This window comes from Heptranchias perlo, chromosome 6 (assembly GCF_035084215.1).
Source record: "Heptranchias perlo isolate sHepPer1 chromosome 6, sHepPer1.hap1, whole genome shotgun sequence".
Lineage (NCBI taxonomy): Eukaryota > Metazoa > Chordata > Chondrichthyes > Hexanchiformes > Hexanchidae > Heptranchias > Heptranchias perlo.
The window spans coordinates 47,849,680-47,870,531 of record NC_090330.1 but is presented as its reverse complement, the minus strand read 5'-3'; the positions used below and the strand labels follow the sequence as shown (position 1 = coordinate 47,870,531).

Genomic DNA, 20,852 nt, shown 5'->3' with positions numbered 1-20,852 from the left:
GCGTCTCAATATCATCAAGCCTTGAATAAAATATTTGACTTTTTCTTTTACAGTGAGTTGAATAACATAATTTATAAATCAAAGAAAGAACGCAAAAGAATAGAAAGATTTCAGGATAAGTAATGTTTAAATAAAAGCGACTCCTATGATGTTTCGACAGTATCGACTGCAATGAGAAACACCAACCAATTACCAGTGATTCAACAAAAACATAATCGATATAAGCAACTTCTAACTAAAGTTTTCCTACAATTTTATGATTTTGCAAGTTATAAAAATAATAAATAAAACCAAAACCAATGCACTGATTCCCACCCGTCACCCGGAAGCCCAGCTTCGGGGAGGTGAGGCTCGGTCCTCAGAGAGCAGCACCACTGCCTGACTCCCATAATAAAACAGATTATACAACAGTGCACATCACAGGCTGGCAAGAACTCTCCTTCTCCAGTTTGTGTTTTTGTGTTCCTCTCTCCCTCCCTCCCCCAGTTTGTGTTTCTCTCTCTTTCCCTTCCCCCCGTTTGTGTTTCTTTCCCTCCCTCGAACCAGTTTGTGGTTCTCCCTCTCTCCCCCGTTTGTGTTTTTCTTTCTCCCTCCCTTCCCCACTTTGTGTTTCTCTCTCCCACCCACCCCCAGTTTGTACTTCTCTCTCTCCCTCCCTCCCTCCCTCCCTCCCTCCCCAGTTTGCGTTTTTCTCTCTCTCCCTCCCCACCCCAGTTTGTGTTTCTCACTCTCTCCCTCCCCAGTTTGTGTTTCTCTCTCTCACCCTCCATCCCCAGTTTGTGTTTCTCTCTCTCACCCTCCATCCCCAGTTTGTGTTTCTCTCTCTCTCCCTGCCTTCCCAGTTTGTGTTTCTCTCTCTCACCCTCCATCCCCAGTTTGTGTTTCTCACTCTCTCCCTCCCCAGTTTGTGTTTCTCTCTCTCTCCCTGCCTTCCCAGTTTGTGTTTCTCTCTCTCTCACCCTCCATCCCCAGTTTGTGTTTCTCTCTCTCACCCTCCATCCCCAGTTTGTGTTTCTCTCTCTCACCCTCCATCCCCAGTTTGTGTTTCTCTCTCTCACCCTCCATCCCCAGTTTGTGTTTCTCACTCTCTCCCTCCCCAGTTTGTGTTTCCCTCTCTCTCCCTGCCTTCCAAGTTTGTGTTTCTCTCTCTCACCCTCCCTCCCCAGTTTGTGTTTCTCTCTCTCTCCCTGCCTTCCCAGTTTGTGTTTCTCTCTATCACCCTCCCTCCCCAGTTTGTGTTTCTCTCTCTCTCCCTGCCTTCCCAGTTTGTGTTTCTCTCTCACCCTCCATCCCCAGTTTGTGTTTCTCTCTCTCACCCTCCATCCCCAGTTTGTGTTTCTCTCTCTCACCCTCCATCCCCAGTTTGTGTTTCTCACTCTCTCCCTCCCCAGTTTGTGTTTCCCTCTCTCTCCCTGCCTTCCAAGTTTGTGTTTCTCTCTCTCACCCTCCCTCCCCAGTTTGTGTTTCTCTCTCTCTCCCTGCCTTCCCAGTTTGTGTTTCTCTCTATCACCCTCCCTCCCCAGTTTGTGTTTCTCTCTCTCTCCCTGCCTTCCCAGTTTGTGTTTCTCTCTCTCACCCTCCATCCCCAGTTTGTGTTTCTCTCTCTCACCCTCCATCCCCAGTTTGTGTTTCTCTCTCTCACCCTCCATCCCCAGTTTGTGTTTCTCTCTCTCTCCCTGCCTTCCCAACTTGTGTTTCTCTCTCTCACCCTCCCTCCCCAGTTTGTGTTTCTCTCTCTCTCCCTGCCTTCCCAGTTTGTGTTTCTCTCTCTCACCCTCCATCCCCAGTTTGTGTTTCTCTCTCTCACCCTCCATCCCCAGTTTGTGTTTCTCTCTCTCACCCTCCATCCCCAGTTTGTGTTTCTCTCTCTCACCCTCCATCCCCAGTTTGTGTTTCTGTCTCTCACTTTCCCCCAGTTTGTGTTTCTCTCACGCATTTTCCCCCAGTTTGTGTTTCTCCCACTGCCCCTTCATCCCCAGATGCTGTTTCTGTCTCTGTCCCTCCCTAGTTTTTTTTCTCTCTCCCACCTTTTGTGTTTCTCTCCCTCCCTCCACCCAGTTTGTGGTTCTCCCTCTCTCTCTCTCCCTCTTTCCTTTCCCCAGTTTGTGTTTCTCTCTCTCACTCCCTCCCCAGTTTGTGTTGCTCTCTACCTCTCTCACCTCGTTTGTGTTTTTCTCTCTCTCTCCCTCTCTTCCCTAAATTTGCATTTCTCTCTCCCACCCACCCACAGTTTGTGTTTTTCTCTCTCTCTCCCTCCCTCCCCAGTTTGTGTTGCTCTCTCCCTCTCTCCCCTAGTTTGTGTTTCTTGCGCTGTCTTTCCCCAGTTTGTGTTCCTCTCCCTCCCCAGTTTGTGTTTCTCTCACTCACTTTCCCCCAGTTTGTGTTTCTCTCACTCACTTTCCCCCAGTTTGTGTTTCTCTCCCTCCATCCCATTTAGTGTTTCTCCCTCTGCCCTTTCATCCCCAGATGCTGTTTCTCTCTCTGTCCCTCCCCCAGTTTGTGTTTTTCCTCTCTCTCTCCCCCTCCCCCAGTTGCTCTCTCAGGACTCATGGAGTTTCCAGCCAATTTTCCTTGGCCCAGATGCCGTTATCCTCACAATCGGCAATGAAGTGGTGTTTCCATATAGTGTGGAGACCAGAAGAGCCCAAACAACGGTTTGGTTGGAAACCACGACCGCCAGGGTACGGCGCAGGCACGAACAGCGCATACAAGGAGCATTTCTCCTGAGTCACCAGCAGCAACGCTCGGCTGACCAATCGCCAATTCCGGTAGACTCCCACGCACAGTGGGAGGGTTGGGTACCCGAGTCGTGATACCATCACACACTATTCTCTTATACAGACAATAATGGGATGCATGATGGTCACCACCAATCACAAGTGCTAGCAATGAAGAAGTGTGTTTAGTGGCCCCAGGAAGACTGACAGCAGCCAAGAAAACCCAGTAAAAAAAACAGATTGTCCTTGCTGGTGGCCTAAAAGACAAATTTGGCATGTTTATGCCACTGGTTGTGTAAGGCCAAGAGCTAGTGACCAAAGATCAACATAAAGCTGCTTTAGACAGGCACATGAATACCAGAAAATGCACTGTCAATGTAAGCAAACATTATCAGTCCAGTAACTGAAAGTGAATTAATTCATGATCACACAGTTCAAACAAAAAATAATCACTGGCAGTATAAGCCTTAGTTCAACTTATTTAGACTGTTGCTACTGACAGCTACTGTGTACACTTTAATGTCTTGAAGTATTGTTTTGTTCAGCTGTGTAAAGCTCTATTTTACACCACTTAATACATACTAGTGAAGAAAATGGGATTCCCCAACAGTGAGAGCACAGGTCAGGGCTGTATGCATGTTAAGTTATTAGTGAATATAGGAACAGGAGTAGGCCATTCAGCCCCATGAGCCAGTTAGATCATGGCTGATCTCTACCTCAAATCCATTTATCCACCTTTGATCCATATCCCTTGGTAACCTTACCGAATAAAAATCTGTCGAACTGTCTTGAAATTTCAATTGTCCCAGCATCCACAGCCGTTTGTGAAGCATGTTATGAGGTTGGATGTGTAGATATAGTTGGTGTGTTAGAAATCTGTGAAGTGAGGCAGTCATCTTTTCTATAGAAGTGCACGCAGGAAGGTGACAGTGATGGCACTCGTGTGCAGAGTGGTCAAAGGTCGCTTAGAGACTTGAAAGGTAGGGAGAGAAAAATACTCGTTCATGCAGGGAGATCATAGGAGCAACACTGAAGGGTAAAGAGTGAGTGCAGGGGAGACGAAAAGAAGCGCTTTGAAAACCTGAGGATCCTGGGAAGGGGATGGTTTAGTTGGCAAAGGTTGGTGATGTTTGCTAAGATGTAATGGTGGACTGCATTGTAGGCTTTGGATTTGTTTTTCAGAATTCTTTAATTTTATATGTATTTATTGTGGTAAATATTTTTTGGGGGTACATAAGAGCATAACAGGGTGAGTGAGGAAGTTACACGGCAGCTGGTAGCTTTTACTACCCAGAATTTAAGCAAATCACAAGATTATTTGAGCCAGTTAGAAAAACGTGACGTTTTTGTGCTGAAGACATATTTATAGTGTGGTGCCCACAATCTGCAAAATTTTAATTTATAGATAAATAGATTCATGGGCTAATATGAATGCATTTTCACAATAGTTTTGTGTCTGATCACCAGAATTTTGTTGGGATTAGAATGTCCTGCCACAGTGTCGACATGGGGAGTATGGTAGAATAGGAACCCCAAACGTACACTGTGGCAAATTGCATTTACATCCAGAAATTCAGCCTGAACCTATTTCTGCTATTATCCAAAATAACTCATGATATGTGAGTGTAGTGGGAGTGATAGCCAGTCAGAGTCAGGCAGTTATTTGTAACTTTAATTTCCTGATTATTGCCATTTACTTTTAATTATTTAGTCATTTCGTTGTCTGGCAAATTAACAACATATAAGTAAATAGCTTTATTAAGCCAGTGTTGTCCAATAGAAATCACCGACGAGCCACACATATGGCTATAGCGATACTGTTTTAACCACGTGCACTGATTTTAGTAGAAAGCACCTTACATACACTGACACAAAACGGGTAAATGCATTTCATGCATGTATATCTACTCAACAAACATCTACTACTATTCAGAAACCAAGGAAGTAAAGCACTCACTGAACAAAAACACTTGCACACTCTGTTTTTCATCTTACCAATTTACCAACAAACGCAAAAAAGTTTAAAGTACACATGCGTATGCTGTGTGAATACAGCAGTGTCTATTACTCATTTTCTATTTACTAATCAGAAATACAACTAGCCAAATCTTGATTCCCAATTAATCCCACGAGGCTATTGGACAACACTGTATTAAGCCAATTCAGTAAGAGTCATTTGTAGTGCATACATGCATTAAACATTTTGGATGGATTTGCTGAATGTTTCTTGCACTGGTAGGAGGAATGACTGTCGGTGTCTGACAAATTCTCAAATAAAATTTTCCATTTGGTGCCACCGTGCAATATTTGGGATTAGTGGCAATAAAGAACAGGGCTATAGAACAGTGGGAGCAGATTCTGTCCCTGAACAGCTTCATTTCCAATCAGAGTCACTTTGCAGGTCAGGCATTTGCCCATTGAGAACATTTCTTGGCTGCTGATTCAGACCAATGGGGCTCAATATTAGGAGGGCTGCGGGTTCGCGGCGGGGGGGCTATTAGGCGCGTGCGTAATGCACCCGGTGAAATCAGTCTGCCCCGTGCGCGATCACAGCCTAATTAGATCCACTTACCTGGTCTTCCGGGTTCCCCATTGCTGAGCTGTGCATCGGGCTGACTGCGCATGCGCAGTAAGGTCTGTCAGCTGGAGGAGCTCTATTTAAAGGGGCAGTCTTCCACTGACTGATGCTGCAAGAAATAGGAAATATTACAGCATGGAGCAGCCCAGGGGGAAGGCTGCTCCCAGGTTTAATGATGCCTCAATCCAGCTCTTATTGGATGGGGTGAGGAGGAGGGGAAGGTCGGAGATCTTCCCCCCCGGCGGGCGGGAGGAAGCGGCCTGCCTCTGCCACCAAGAAGGCCTGGCTCGAGGTGGCAGAGGAGGTCATCTGCACCACCAACATATCACCCACCTGCATACTGTGCAGGAGGCGCTGCAATGACCTAAGTAGGTCAGCCAAAGTGAGTACACTTACTCATTCTCCTACACTCTGTCTGCCACATCACCGCCCCCACCCCACATCTCCTTCTGCACTGCCAAAACTACTCTGTCACATCACCCCTCACACCCACTCAAACCTCATCCTCATCTTACCTGCACTTACTCACCTCGCCAGTACTCATCCCGCCACTACCACTCAACCCAATCCTCATACAATCTCATGGCTCTATCTCATACTCACACTCTCATGCATCTTTTTCACGGCCAGCCTCACTCAGCCTGCCACTACCTGTGCTGCAGCCACAGGGCATGTATCACATATGTGCAGTAGGAAGCGTAAGGCAAACATGTCGTGAGCATGAAGGGGATGCACAAGGGTGTTTGAGGGTTTGTCATGGTTTTTACTTCTATTTAATTTCTGATCAACTCACATAACATATTATATTGTCACCACTACTGCCACGTCTTTGCGAATCTTGTCTGGTTTGTGCAATAATGCTCTTTCCTGAGGATCACAATGAAGACCCACAACTGATGCCACCCATTGTGTCACTGCAGAGTGGGTGTCGGTGTATTTGCAGGGCTTTTTTGTGCAGACGACTGAGAGACATCGGCGATGTCCCCGGTGGCACCCTGGAAGGATGCGGAGGAGAAGTTGTTGAGGGCAGTGGTGACTTTGACAGTGACAGGTAAGAAGATGGTGCTTGGGCCAGCCGGGAGCAGCTCAGCATGAAGGAGGGTTCAGATGTCCACGACTACATGTGCACTGCTGCTCAGAGAGGTCCAGGAAGCTGAGCCTCGGTCTGTGGACCCTGTGGCGAGGGTAGTGCCCTCTGCGAAGCAGCTCTCTCTGCGGTTGCCCTCCCTCCTGCTGTGCAGGTGGATGTGTCACAACACTGTGTTGTGGAGCTCCACGTGTCAGAGGTGGTCGGCATGGCCGGTGAGGCTGGTGATGCTGTTCGCCCTCCGAGGAGGTCATGACTGCAGCTACGGCGGCCCCCATCCGGAAGATGTACATCTGAGGTAGGTCTGCAAGGTAGGTACATGTGTCTGGACCCCGGGGTAAGTGTGCAAGTTGGTGAATTTTATTGTCAGGAGGAGGGTGGTGGAGGCCAAACTTTGTCCAAAGTGACAGAGTGACCTCCTGCAATGAGTGAGGGTCTCCCCCCGCCACCCCACCTCAACCTGTCAAATGGACCTTTGCAGCTGCCACAGGCTGATGGCTGCAACACGTCCATTTGAACTGGGAGTGTTTCCCCCAGTACGGGAAACAGTCCCAGTTGTTTGTAAAATTCCACCCCTCCTGAAATATTCCCTTAATCAGGTCTGTTAACGACCTGAAATACCACAATAAATACTCTCAAGTGGCATCCCGCCGGCTTTAATTGCCTGCGGGAGTCCTACATGCGGGGGCTGCGCGCGCACGCCAGCACGTCTGTGGGGAACCCAGAAGTGTGCGGGTTGGAGCCGGGCTCCCGACCCGCTCCGGGATTCCTCGATTTTCGGAGCCCCCCCGCCAGGAACGCACCCGATAGCGGGTGCTAATGGTGTCATAGCCCTGGGACGACCTCACCTGTGGCCCAGGAAGACTGGCTTTAAAGATTTTTCTTGCAGTAAGATAAAAAGGATAATCCACACTTAGCCATTCAGTATACTTTGTTTGTACAATTGATATATTTGAAAAGAATACTTCTCATTTAAAGTTATTGGTACTATTAAAAATATGGAGCCTTAATACCTTGCACAGTGATGTGAGGTTGGTTTCTGCTCTCTAAAAGCAAGGATTGATATGACAGCTTTGACAGTTAGAGCCTCAAATAATAGTTTAGGCGGAATACCACTCTGGAGATACTTCCCTGCAGCTAATATATAATGCATTTACTGTGTTTCTAAAGTACAGCACTGTAAAGAACTTCCTTCAGAAAGATTGTTGGGGGAAAATGTTTGCACTATACCACCCTCCTGAGAGGAGATATTCTCATTAACTGTGCGGAAATCAGCATCTAGGACCATGAAGAATGCCGATACATAATCACTGTAATGGGAACTGGCCTCACAAAGTATCAGCTGGAGAATCTTTCTGTCCAGCTGACACTCAGCAACTGATCCCCAGCAGGTTGCACTTTGGGCACAAATGGAACTCTTTCCTCTGATAGCAGAGATATTGGCCCAGAAATTACTCACCTCGGGATGCCGCATTGCAAAGGCATCCTCTCCAACCGTCGGCAGATCGATGGAGTAAGTTTGCGAATGCGCACACGCACAGTAAAACCCTGAAATCGCGAACTTGCTCCCATTGGATCACCAGTGGTTTGACAGTTCCGAATTAAAGGGACATGGTACATTAAAATCATAGAAATCATTAACATTCGTAAACTTACCCATCTGCCCAGCTGGAACAAAGATACTTACGCCGGTACGCTGGAAAATACCAGCCCTACATTACTTTTTAAAAGCGCAGTGACTGTTAATGACTGTGAAACAACAAAACATTAAATTTTAAAAATGTGGAATGTCAAATTACTCTTATTTTAATATTTTTTGATCATTAAAAAAAATTTAAATTAAAAATTTTCAATTTTTTTTACTTTAACTTCTGTAAGTTTCATTAAATTAAATCATTTGCTTGGTTTTTTATAATAAGATATGTTAAATTTTTATTTAAACTGACATACAGAAGTTTACTTTAAATGAATGATTTGTCCTTGCCTGCTTGTGGGCGTGATTTCTCTTCTTGACAGATTCTGTGGGCGTGGCTTCCATTCCCACAGTCTCTATCGATACAAAGGAAGCTGTGCTTAAATCACAGCACTAAACTGAAATAAAATTGAAAAGGGCGCAAGTGGACGTCAGAGGCCATGAGATAAGTTTCTTCATAGGTGCGGACAGCCTTGCCATGCTGGTTGGAGCAAGTTCTGACCCATTGTAATCTTGTTTTAACTCCTGGGCTTCCACCTCTTCCTGGACTCATATTCCTGTTTAATAGTTAGTTCATCACGTCAACAGGTCACAGAAGTGTTAAGAACATCATCCACCATAACTTTTCACCTATAACATGCACCGTCTTACAGAGAAAAATAGGCTTACAACCCAGGTGCTTGTTGTATGCAAAGATTGGAGTACAGTTAGACTTAAGGTAATTTAACATCCACCATATTACATTCAAAATAAGCACTAAACTATTGTCTACCAAGGTTTTTACAGAAGAAAATACTCAAAATATTACAGTAAATGCTGGCAAAATTGGGTTTATCCAGGTCCAAGTACCAGTTAACTAATACTTTCTGGTTCAATTATTTTTGAATAAAATTCAGAAACATATTCATACCATTGCTTTGAATTATTACCTATTGTAATCCAAACCTATTTGGTTCCACTTGTTGTATATTTGTAGACTACTTATAATCATTTTAAATGCAAGTAAAAGTGCAAGTTAGTGTAATTAAATTTGGCAGCAGAGAAAGTCACTGAACAGTCTTGTCTAAGGCTCCAGTAATCCGAACTCTGATAAGTAATCTGTCTTTATTCATCAGGCACTTCTTATTTAAACCTGGAACTGGATCCTCTCCACTTTTTTGTACCACTGGCCCTGGTTACCCCCTCACTTCGAGCACTGTGTACTCTCCACCACCTCGACCCTTGCCTCGCAGCACTTTCTCAAGGTCTGCATTCAGCCTGAAAAAGCCCTACAAGTACTGCAACTGGAAGTGCACTGCCTTGAGTGCCATCATCATTTCTGTAACCCTGGTAATTCTACTTGCCTACTTCATTGGTAAGTTGCCAAGTACATCTATTCTTCCTAACCTTATTTCTTTAGGCATGATTTCACAAAAGTAAACTATTCCCATTGTGTCTTGCTTCACCATGGCCCTTTGTCCTGGTGGTTGGTCCCAAGGTCGACTTTCTAGAAGGAACACCAGAAACGCTGCTGGAAACAGAACGTGTGTGTCTTCAGAGTAGACTTTGATCAACTCTCTGTCTTTGAATATGAATCTTCTTGGGAATCAGGCCACCTCTAATATAGTTGAGTTTTGCTCTGAAATGAATCTGTCGCTGATGAAATATTTATGCAAAGCTCTCATCCTCAATTTATTCTGAAGGGAAAATATTGAGCAGAAAGGGGAATTTGACCTTGTTTTACTCCTTTGCACAGTATTTTAAAGATTGGTAACAAGCTACAGTTTCTTATTGAGTGAATGCACAATATGGTGTGATACTAAGCCATACAGACCAGAAGGTGTTAGTCCCTAGTCGGTGCTGAGTTAGCAGATCTCGGCCAAGTTGCATTTGGGGTGCTGCAATTAGCCTCAACTGTCCCCCTCCCAGGTTAGTGAGAGGAAAATCAACCAAGGTCACCTCTCCTGATTGCCATCCAGTATTTTTAGCTGGAAAAGGTTCACAGGTGTAAGTCAGGTGAGAGCAGAATCAGGCTCTGTTGTGATTCCCTCCATGATTGAATAGCCAACTACACTCATCTTGTAGTCTCCCTCATGAAGAAATGTCACTTGGCGAGGTACTGGAGGGCTCATGGTATTCATGGAGCCAGCACTTCCTTCAGGAGAGGAGGGAAGTACACCGGGGACATTTATTTAAAAGCTGCTGTTCAATACACTTTTGAAAATTATTAGAAATAGGACATTAGGATAGTCTGCTTTATGATACTTCTGTTGTAATTATAGTCAGTAATGTGACAACAGATAAGGCTCTGTACTGTCACCTATTTTTTGCCCAGTGATTCCTCATTCTTAGTGAAACTGACTAATTTAAATCAAGAAAGTTTTTAAAAAGTGCAGATTCTTTCAGTTCCAGTGGATTCGAGAAATTGGAACACTTTTCCCCCTTTTGAATCAGAAAAACAGTCACAATTGACTGATAGCATCCAGAATTCAGGTATTGCTTTTTATGATATGGCATCCTAAGTATGAAGCTAGCCAAGAAATTGACTGTAATCTCCTCTCATTGATCTCAGTTAAGGCTCACAATTGCAATGAGTTTTTCCAATCTTACTTGAGGTTTCACTAAACAGGAGTCTGAATCCCAAATACGACTCTCATTTAGAAGTCACGACACTCAAAGGCCTGATTTGAAAGCATAGCAGGAAGTCTCAAATCAGAGACTGAGCTTGAAGCTACACTGTCGGATAATGAGGGCAGAGAGAAGTGCTGCTATCCTGCAAACAAAAGGCTTTAACATTGCAATCAATCCTTCCTCAGATGGTTAGCAGCATTTATAAAGAAGCAAACCCACATAATTTATTTACTATCCCTCTTAAATAGGTTGATGCCTTTACTAAAACAGCAAACAGAGCAATTTCATACAAATGCGTTAAAGCTTCATTACTAACATAAAGTAGCACAATTTCAACCCTGAAGAGTTTTGACAGCAGCATAACTCCTGAGAATTGTTACATGCATGTCTAAAGAAAAAAAATGGTATTGTATTTTCACCTTTTTACATTTAAAACCAAGCAAAAACGCAAGCTCCGTGCCGAATAATTTGAGACTGTGGGGGTCTGTGCAAGATCACCACTGGAAAGCTGCCAGCAATGCTCACAAGATTAAATCAGTATAATTACTGGAACATTGAAACTATTAAATTATTAAACTAAAATTAATTTGCCTATTCCACTGCAAACATCTTTAAAACAAATTTTCAATACTGTAAGAAAATGATGGGGCTGCTATTAGTCCTGCTCTCTTATATGCACATCATCTGACTCTACCACCTCCCTCATGATTAGTTGCCTCCGAGTTGTCAAGAACTCTTATCTTTACCCAAAGCATAATAAAGCTGGAGACATCTCCCCTTTCCTAACTTATAAACAGGAGATGGGGATGACACCAATGCTCATTACTTAGAGGCCCTCTCTTGCACAATGTCATAAAAAGCTTGTTTTGGATAGACAGAAAACCTTTGTTCACAGGGAAAACTGACACAATGCATCTCCCTAACAAGGTTAACAACATTATGGAAAGCTTGTATAATTCTTTACTTACAAACACCAAGACCAGTGACATGATAAGATAATTAATTACAATTTCTTGAAAGAAAAAATGCTATGAAATGCAATATTTTATCAGGGGTTGGAACCTGAATAAATGTAAATGTAAATCCTCTACCGAGTGTTCTGAATCATATGATCAGTAGAGTTCAGGAGAAATATATTCCTCTAAAAAGCAAGAACAAACTAGCCAATAATTAAACACCATGGATGAATGAGGGGGTAAAATTGAAACTAAAGAAAAAGGCATACTGTAATTACATAGACAATAAAGGAGAGGATGATAAAAGGGAATATGAAGAGGTTAGAAAAGAAGTCAAAAAAACAATTAGGAACAACGAGATTAAATTATCAAGGAACATAAAAAGAAATAGTAAAGTATTCCACAGACACCTAAATAACAAAAGAAAAATCAAAATAGGGATAGGGCCACTAAGGGATGCACAAGATAAACTCACAGCTAATGACAGTGAAATGACAGAAATAATAAATAGCTACTTTATGGAATCTTTACTCAAAGATGTAATGGAAAGACATCTAGGGAATGAAAATATAATAAAGAATAGTTAGTACGGATTTCAGAAGGGAAAGTCATGCTTGAATTCTTTGCAGAATTAACAGAAAGAGTGAAAAGGGTAATGCAGTGGATGTAATCTATTTGGATTTTCAAAAGGCCTTCGACAAGGTATCGCATTGTAGACTCATGGCTAAGGTCAGAGCATGTGGAGTCAGGGGAGAGATAGCAGAATGAATAGCAAGTTGGTTACAAAACAGACAACAGAGAATAGGGGTTAAGGGTTGCTACTCATCCAGCAAAAGGTGGTAAATGGTGTTCCACAGGGATCGGTGCTGGGACCACTGTTGTTCACAATTTACATGAACGATTTGATTTCGGGAATCGAAAGTATAATTTCAAAATTTGCGGATGACACTGAATTGGGTGGTGTAGTTAATACAAAGGAAGAATGCGTCAAAACACAAGAGGATATTAATAATCTTGCAGAATGGATGTGTAATTGGCAAATGAATTTCAATATAGATAACTGTGAGGTGGTACATTTTGGTAGGAAGAATAAGGGGGCCACATTCTGCTTGGATAATAAGAGTCTAAATGGGATAGAGGAACAAAGGGATCTAGGAGTACAGATACACAAATCACTAAAAGTAGCGATGCAGCTTAATAAGGCCATAAAAAAGGCAAATCAAACACTAGGGTTCATTTCTAGGGGGTAGAATTGAAATGCAGAGAAGTTATGTTAAACTTGTAAATTGTCATTAAACCTGCTGACAAGGGCGGCGCTGTTGTTGTGTGGTGAACAGACCTCGACCTTGCGGAGGCTGAACGCCAACTCTCCGACACCTCTTCCTACCTCCCCCTGGACCATGACCCATCACCGAACATCAAGCCATAGTTTCCCAGACCATCACTGACCTCATCTCCTCTGGAGATCTTCCCTCCACGGCCTCCAACCTCACAGTCCCCCAACACCGCACAGCCCACTTCTACCTCCTTCCCAAGATCCACAAACAGGACTGCTCCAGGAGACCCATTGTTTCAGCTTGTTCTTGTCCCATGTAACTTATTTCCTCCTATCTTGACTCGATTTTATTCTCCTCTTGTCTAGTCTCTTCCAACTTAGATCCGCGAATCTTCTGACACCCTCCGCCACTTTAACAGTTTCCAGTTCCCTGGACCTAACCGTCTCCTTTTCACCATGGATGTCAAGTCCCTCTACACCTCCATCCCCCACCAGGACGGCCTGTGGGCCCTCCACTTCTTCCTTGAACAGAGGCCCAACCAGTCCCCATCCACCACCACCCTCCTCCACCCGGCTGAACTTGTTCTCACGTTGAATAACTTCCCCTTTGACTCCACTCACTTCCTCCAAATAAAAGGTGTCGCTATGTAAACCCGTATGGGTCCCAGCTATGCCTGCCTTTTTGTGGGATATGTGGAACATTCCTTGTTCCAGTCCTACTCAGGTCCCCTCCCTCACCTCTTTTTTACTGTGTCAGTGCCGTTTCATGCTCTCGTCCCGAACTGGAAAATTTCATCAACTTTGCTTCCAATATCCACCCTTCCCTCATCTTCACATGATCTATCTCCAACTCTTCCCTTCCCTTCTTCGACTTCTCTATCTCCATTTCTGGGGATAGGCTGTCAACCAATATCTATTATAAGCCCACCGACTCCCACTGCTACCTTGATTACACTTCCTCCCAGCCCGCTTTCTGGAAGGACTCTGGTCCCTTCTCCCATTTTCTCTGTCTCTGTTGCATCTGTACTAACGATACCACCTTCCGCACCAATGCTTCCGATATGTCTTCATTTTTCCTCAAACGTGGATTCCCCTCCACTGTAGTCGACAGGGCCCTCAACCGTGTCCGTCCTATTTCCCACACTTCTGCCCTCATCCCTTCCCTTCTCTTCCAGAACCATGTTAGGGTTCTCCCTTGTCCTTAACTTTCACCCCATCAGCCTCCACATTCAACGTATCATCCTCCGCCATTTCTGCCACCTCCAGTGTGATCCCACCACCAAACACAACTACCCCTCTCCTTTTAGCATTCTGAAGGGACCGCTCCTTCCAAGGCACCCTGGTCCACTCTTCCATCACCCCCAACCACCCGCTCTCCTCCCCACGGCACCTTCCCGTGCAAGCGCAGGAGATGCAACACCTGCCCCTTCACCTCTTCCCTTCTCACCGTTCAGGGCCTCAAACACTCCTTCCAGGTGAAACAGTGGTTTAGTTGTACTTCTTTCAATTTAGTATACTGTATCCGCTGCACACAATGCGGTCTCCTCTACATTGGGGAGACCAAACCCAGAATGGGTGATCGCTTTGCTGAACACCTCCGCTCTGTCCGCAAGCGTGACCCTGACCTGCCGGTCATTTGCCATTTTAATTTCCCGTCCCACTCCTACTCTGACCTCTCTGTCCTCGGCCTCTTACACTTTTCAAGTGAAGCTCAACGTAAGCTCGAGGAACAGCACCTCATCTTTTGTTTAGGCACTTTACAACCTTCCGGACTCAACACTGATTTCAATAACTTCAGATCATAACCACTGCTCCCATTCTTTCAGTCAGCTGGTGCTGGTAATGGTTCTGCTGCTGCCAATTACAGCTACTCCTGATCAATCTTTTGTTTCTTAACCTGTCCCATTACCACCTTCCTTGCCTTGCACCATCATCCCTTTTGTCATTTAATCACTCGTGCCCTCTGCCCTATCACAGACCTTCCTTTTTGTTCTTTCGTCCCCTCCCTCCCCCCCTTTTCCTGGCTCTGTACTTGCTCAAAAACTTAAACACTTTTAACATCTTCCAGTTCTGACAAAAGATCTTCGACCTGAAACATTAACTTTGTTTCTTTCTCCACAGATGCTGCCTGATTTGCTGAGCTTCTCCAGCACTTTCTGTTTTTATTTCAGATTTCCAGCATCCGTAGTATTTTGCTTTTGATTTTGTATAGGACTTTGGTTAGACCACACTTGGAGTATTGTGCACAGTTCTGGTTATAGAAAGGATATAGAGGCATTGGAGAGTGTGAAAAAAAGATTTACAAGGATGATACCAGAACTGAGATGATATCCTTATCAGGAAAGTCTGAACAGGCTGGGGTCCTTTTCTCTAGAAAAGAGAAGGCTGAGGGGTGACCTGATAGGAGTCTTTTGATAATGAGAGTTTGATAGGGGAGATGTAGAGAAAATGTTTCCACTTGTGGGGGAGTCCAGAACTAGAGGTCATAAATATAAGATAGTCACTAATAAATCCAATAGGGTATTCTTTACCCAAAGAGTGGTAAGAATGTGGAACGTGCTACCACAAGGAGTAGTTGAGGCAAATAGTATAGGTGCATTTAAGGGGAAGCTAGATAAGCACTTTGGGAGGGAGAAAGAAATAGAAGGGCATGCTGATAGGGCCAATTGGGCCGAATGGCCTGTTTCTGTGCTGTTGGATCGATGTAACTCAGTGTAAACATTGAACTAGTCGAACATTTTGAGGCCAGCATATTGTACGTCAATACTATCTGAAGCGGAGACTGGAGTTAAAACATAATAAATATGTCATGTGGTTGATAGTGACGAGGAAAGCTGTAGGCTGCATGAAGATATCAATGGACTGGTCAGGTGGGCAGAAAAGTAGCAAATGGAATTCAATCCAGATAAGTGTGAGGTAATGCATTTGAGAAGGGCAAACAAGACAAGGGAATACACAATAAATGGGAGGATACTGAGAGGTGGAGAGGAAGTGAGGGACCTTGAAGTGTATGTCCACAGATCCCTGAAGGTAGCAGGACAGGTAGATAAGGTGATAGGTAGATAAGAAGGCATACGGAATACTTTCCTTTATTAGCCGAGGCAGAGAATATAAGAGCTGGGAGGTTATGCTGGAACTGTATAAAACACTGGTTAAGCCACAGCTTGAGTACTGGGTACAGTTCTGGTCACCACATTACAGGAAGGATGTAATTGCACTGGAGAGGGTACAGAGGAGATTTACGAGAATGTTGCCAGGACTGGAGAATTTTAGCTATGAGGAAAGATTGGATAGGCTGGGGTTGTTTCCTTTGGAACAGAGGAGGCTGAGGGGTGATTTAATTGAGGTGTATAAAATTATGAGGGATAGAGTGGATAGGAAGGTCCTATTTCCCTTAACAGAGAGATCAAAATCAGGGGGCACGGATTTAAAGTGATTGGTAGGAGGATTAGAGGGGAACTGAGAAAAATCTTTTTCACCCAAAGGGTGGTGGGGGTCTGGAACTCACTACCTGAAAGGGTGGTAGAGGCAGAAACCCTCATCACATTTAAAAAGTACTTGCATATGCATCAGAAGTGCCATAATGCATCGTGAAGGGTCTTGACAGAGTAGATAGAGAGAAACTGTTCCCATTGGCAGAAGGGTCAAGGACCAGAGGACATAGATTTAAGGTGATTGGCAAAAGAACCAAAGGTGACATGAGAGAAAACTTTTTTACACAGTGAGTGGCTAGGATCTGGAATGCACTGCCAGAGGGGCTGGTCGAGGCAGATTCAATCATGGCCTTCAAAAGGGAACTGGATAAGTACTTGAAAGGAAAAGATTTGCAGGCTTCAGGGATAGGGCGGGGGAGTGGGACTAGCTGGATTGCTCTTGCAGAGAGCCGGTGTGGACTCGATGGGCCAAATGGCCTCCTTCCATGCTGTAACCTTTCTATGATTCTATAACCTACAAGGCTACGGACCAAGTGCTGGAAAGTGGCATTAGGCTGGGTGGCTGATTTTTGGCCGGCGCGGACACGATGGGCCAAATGGCCTCCTTCTGTGCTGTAAAAATTTTCTATGATTCTATGTCTTCAAAAGATAATCACTGCCAACCTCGAAGGTGAAGAATGCCTATTAACTGTGCTTTTGCAAGGGAGTGCAGCCATTAAGTAAAAACCCACACCATTTATTTATGCTTTGGTCACATGGACTCATTAAACACACATGGTACTGCAGATTTTTTGATTGCTGTGCAGCCTAAATGAAAATGGTTATTGATTGATTAGATTGTAGGGGATTGCTTACATTTTACTATTGAAATGTGAAAAGCTTCATGATTAGGTTTTGAATGGTTTCAAATAGCAACCCTCTAACTACAGATTTGTCATAATGTAGTTGATTTTAAGAGCATAAAAATTGTTGTTGCAGAATAGTCTTGAACTAATGAGTGACTTTAAATGAGGTTTGTGTTAATTTGGATTCCACTGAACTTTTAACACTGTGTTGAAAAGATTGGGATGTACCAAATCTACAAATCCTACCTCTGGTGATGTTGACAATGGAACGTTTTATCACATTTGCAAATGATACACTTTCAGCTACACTTGATCAGCCTTCAAACTTCTTTTGAAACTGATTTGATAAATTTGGGGTTTACTCACTCCTGTGAACCCCACCTCCCTATTTCTAGATTTCTAGCAAGGACCAGTTCCGTCAATAGGAGGGCAAAAAGTCAGCTAAAAACTAAACCTCTCTCCAACCTGAGCAGCCGAGGACCTCCAACTCCCTCCTACACTGGTAGATGGGTGGTTTCTCCTGTCCACATATTCCATTACAACATTCTGAAATAACTGAGTTGTCTTGTTTTTGCTTTAGTAAGTTTCCCAGTTGTTGAGCAAGCTCAAGCATGTTTAAATGTGAACAAAACTTTCTCACCACTGGTATGGAGAGAGCAGAAGAACTTTGGCCACTGAAGCCATTTTTGACCTTATTAGCTGTTTTACTGTGGCACTAAGATGAAGGCAGAGAACTGTGCTTGTGGTTTCAATTTAAGTGAATTTTGACAATTTAGGTAAAGCAAAGAAATAGCAAACAGGAGTCAAATTAATGCATTGCATTTCTACTATAAATCACATGAATGTTGCATCATCAACAATGAGCAACTTCTTTTAATAGTGTCCCTGAAAATATTTCTCCTGTTTAAAACCCACACCTTAGAAATACTTCTGTACTTTTTACACTTTCAGATTCGATCCCCTTATGCCCTGTCCACAGTGCCGATGGAATTCATTTCAAATTGCATTTTATTATTTGTTCTTAGTATGTGGTTGACTCTGGCAAAACTGCATTTATTGCCCATCTCTAGTTGCATTGAGAAGGTGGTGGTGGGCCTTCTTGAACCACTGCTATCCGTGCAATGATGGTACTCCAACAATGCTGTTAGGTAGAGATGCTGGTTGTTGGCTAACAACAATGAAGAAACAATGATATATTGATTGGATCTGAACTGAATTTAATTTTAGCAGAAATCCAATGTAAATTCCAGACAGTATCACATTGTTGTTTGATGCATTCGTTGTGGTGGTGTGTAAGGCAGGAGTATGAAGCAGGGTCATCCTGCCAGTCAAATTTAGTTAACTTCACAGCAGGTTTCAAATCAACCAAGGGAGGAGCAAGATTCTAATTACAAGCTTAACAAGCAAATTTTCACAAATGAAACTGGGCATTGGATCCAGAACAAAAATGAATTTGGGTCAGTTGAGTATTCCTAAGAGTTAGCAATTGAAACTAATAGTAAACATTGACATATCTGTTCCTGTCATAACCAAGATTGATAAAAACTTATTTTAGTTGTGTTCCTTTACAACTATCATATAAGGCACAGATAATCTATTCTGTGAACTTTGGTAATGTTTTACCAACCAAGTGGGTAAGTGAAAAAGAGGTCATGTGTCTTACTCTCAGCCTCATCGGGCTGTAATTCTAGTACAGACCAAACCACCTACAATAAATTTGATGATTTTTAGTCTTTGCTAGGCTGCTGTTTGTGGGAGGGTTCCCAACCAAGGGCCTAAGCGAAAGCACAATCAGTGCCAAAGCATTGTGGTGTCTCCTACTGAAAAGTTCACAGAGGGCATTAGTGTTAAGGTTGTGGCACAGTCCATAAGCTAGTCTCAATAATGGTTTCCTGGTAAGTGTTCACAATGAAATCAGTAAGAGAACAAGGAAGGATGGAAAATGACCCAAAAGGGGAAAAAGCTGATCATTTAAAACCACTGTTGCAATTATGGGTCTTTGGGGCAAATATTTATATGTTGTAAATAAAATGAAGTTATGTTATTATTGAATGTGAATTGACCAGTGAATGTGTATATAATTGACTGTTAAATGTAATGTACTTTTCCAATGTTTCTGGAAGTAATCGCCTTCTACAGGATGCAATATAAGACAATAAGTATACATCTGTTTCAGGTGGTGGGTTTGTGCCATTATTGGCCATCTTAAAATATGGTCTGTAATATGCACCATGACATTTCAAGTCCAAAGTATATGTGATTTAGTGAAAATCTACATTTCATCACTCTAACTTTCAAGAATTCAATGTTTTTTCATGTCTTATACCAAGCACCTAACACACAAATAAACTTTTTTTGCCTGTACAACTATTATGTGAAAACAATTGCGTGGAAATGGAAGTAGAATAAATTAGTTAATGTAGCAGTACTCCTTTCAGTGATCTATGGATGCTTTCAATAATATGGTAAAACCTCTATCTTAGCTATTTATAGAGGCTAGCCAGCTTTGACCACATATTTGCGAAAAGTAATCATCTGGACAAAATGGATTCTTTGTCTATTTTCAAGACTAAATGTAATGGCACAGGTCAGAAACTGAGACATAAGTTAATATCGTCCATAGACTTGCTTCTTTTGATTGTAAATTTCAGTATAAATAAATTATTCTCTTTTTTTAATAAATGGTATACTGTAAACATTGGAGACAGTACTTAGCGCTGTGTGCTGAAATATAAAACATCCATTTGACAACTTCAGTCGTCAGATGGTTAAATCAGAGTCTATTGTTGTCATCCCCAGTCCCCACTATGCTTTGCCCTGCTTACTGCCTGAGAGAACAAATGACTAATTCTTGCTCACAGTGCTGGCTCTGCACAATAACAGTGAAGTAAGATGCATGGCTGACACTTTTTTATTTTAGCTGTCTTGTGTTAGTTTTTCTCTTTGTACATATCACGCATTTGAATCATATATAGCTACGTAATATTCATGTCCTGTCAAATTGTCTCCAGATGTGATAATAAGACAAAATCTAATTATTACAGCTATTATTGTTCTCTGGGCCAAACTAACTTGAATGTTTTTATGCTTCGTAGATTATGATGTCGTATGCAGTCAGCTGCAAAAGACAGTTCATGTTACACTGGTGTGATCCAAGAGAAGTAGCTTCCCTCTCTCTAATGTAATTTGCCCTAAGCTGCCTCATCAGGCAGAAGATTTTGACGATGATAGGTTGATGGTGGCTTACACTATTCCAAACTTACCTGTTTAAACATATTTCCAGTTATGTTTTAGCCTTTGCATCCCTTAGAAGCATAAAGCACCACTTTCAAGTTAGTCTGTGCCGAGATCTATTACCATTTTTTGTCACATAGAATATTGCAGTGTATCTTTTCTTCATCCCTAACAGAGGTTAATGCCAAGACCCATAAGGCAAACACATTTACCGCCAGCAACCAAAGCCTGAGTCTTTTTAATCTTAAATTTAATTTCACACATTATAATTGATTTGGTTGGAAATTTATTACTGTACTGTGGTGGTCAAACCAAGTCAACAAGCTCATAGAAGAAATCTGATGTGGATTTTATTTCTCTGCTGAATTTGTTTGTTGGGGTTTATGCTTCACTAACTGCCTCTTGCTTTCTTTTTTCTCAGC

The 20,852-nt window shown here is 43.0% G+C and overlaps 1 protein-coding gene across 8 annotated transcripts in view; it reads left to right on the top strand.

The window, feature by feature from the left end:
- tenm4 (teneurin transmembrane protein 4) overlaps nucleotides 1–20,852 on the top strand; it is a 414,166-nt gene that overhangs the window by 194,538 nt on the left and 198,776 nt on the right. For all 8 annotated transcript variants that reach the window (XM_067986263.1, XM_067986262.1, XM_067986259.1 and 5 more), the window contains one exon: nucleotides 9,191–9,429. In XM_067986263.1, coding sequence (XP_067842364.1) covers nucleotides 9,191–9,429 — 239 coding nt within the window. The remainder of the gene's footprint in view (nucleotides 1–9,190; nucleotides 9,430–20,852) is intronic.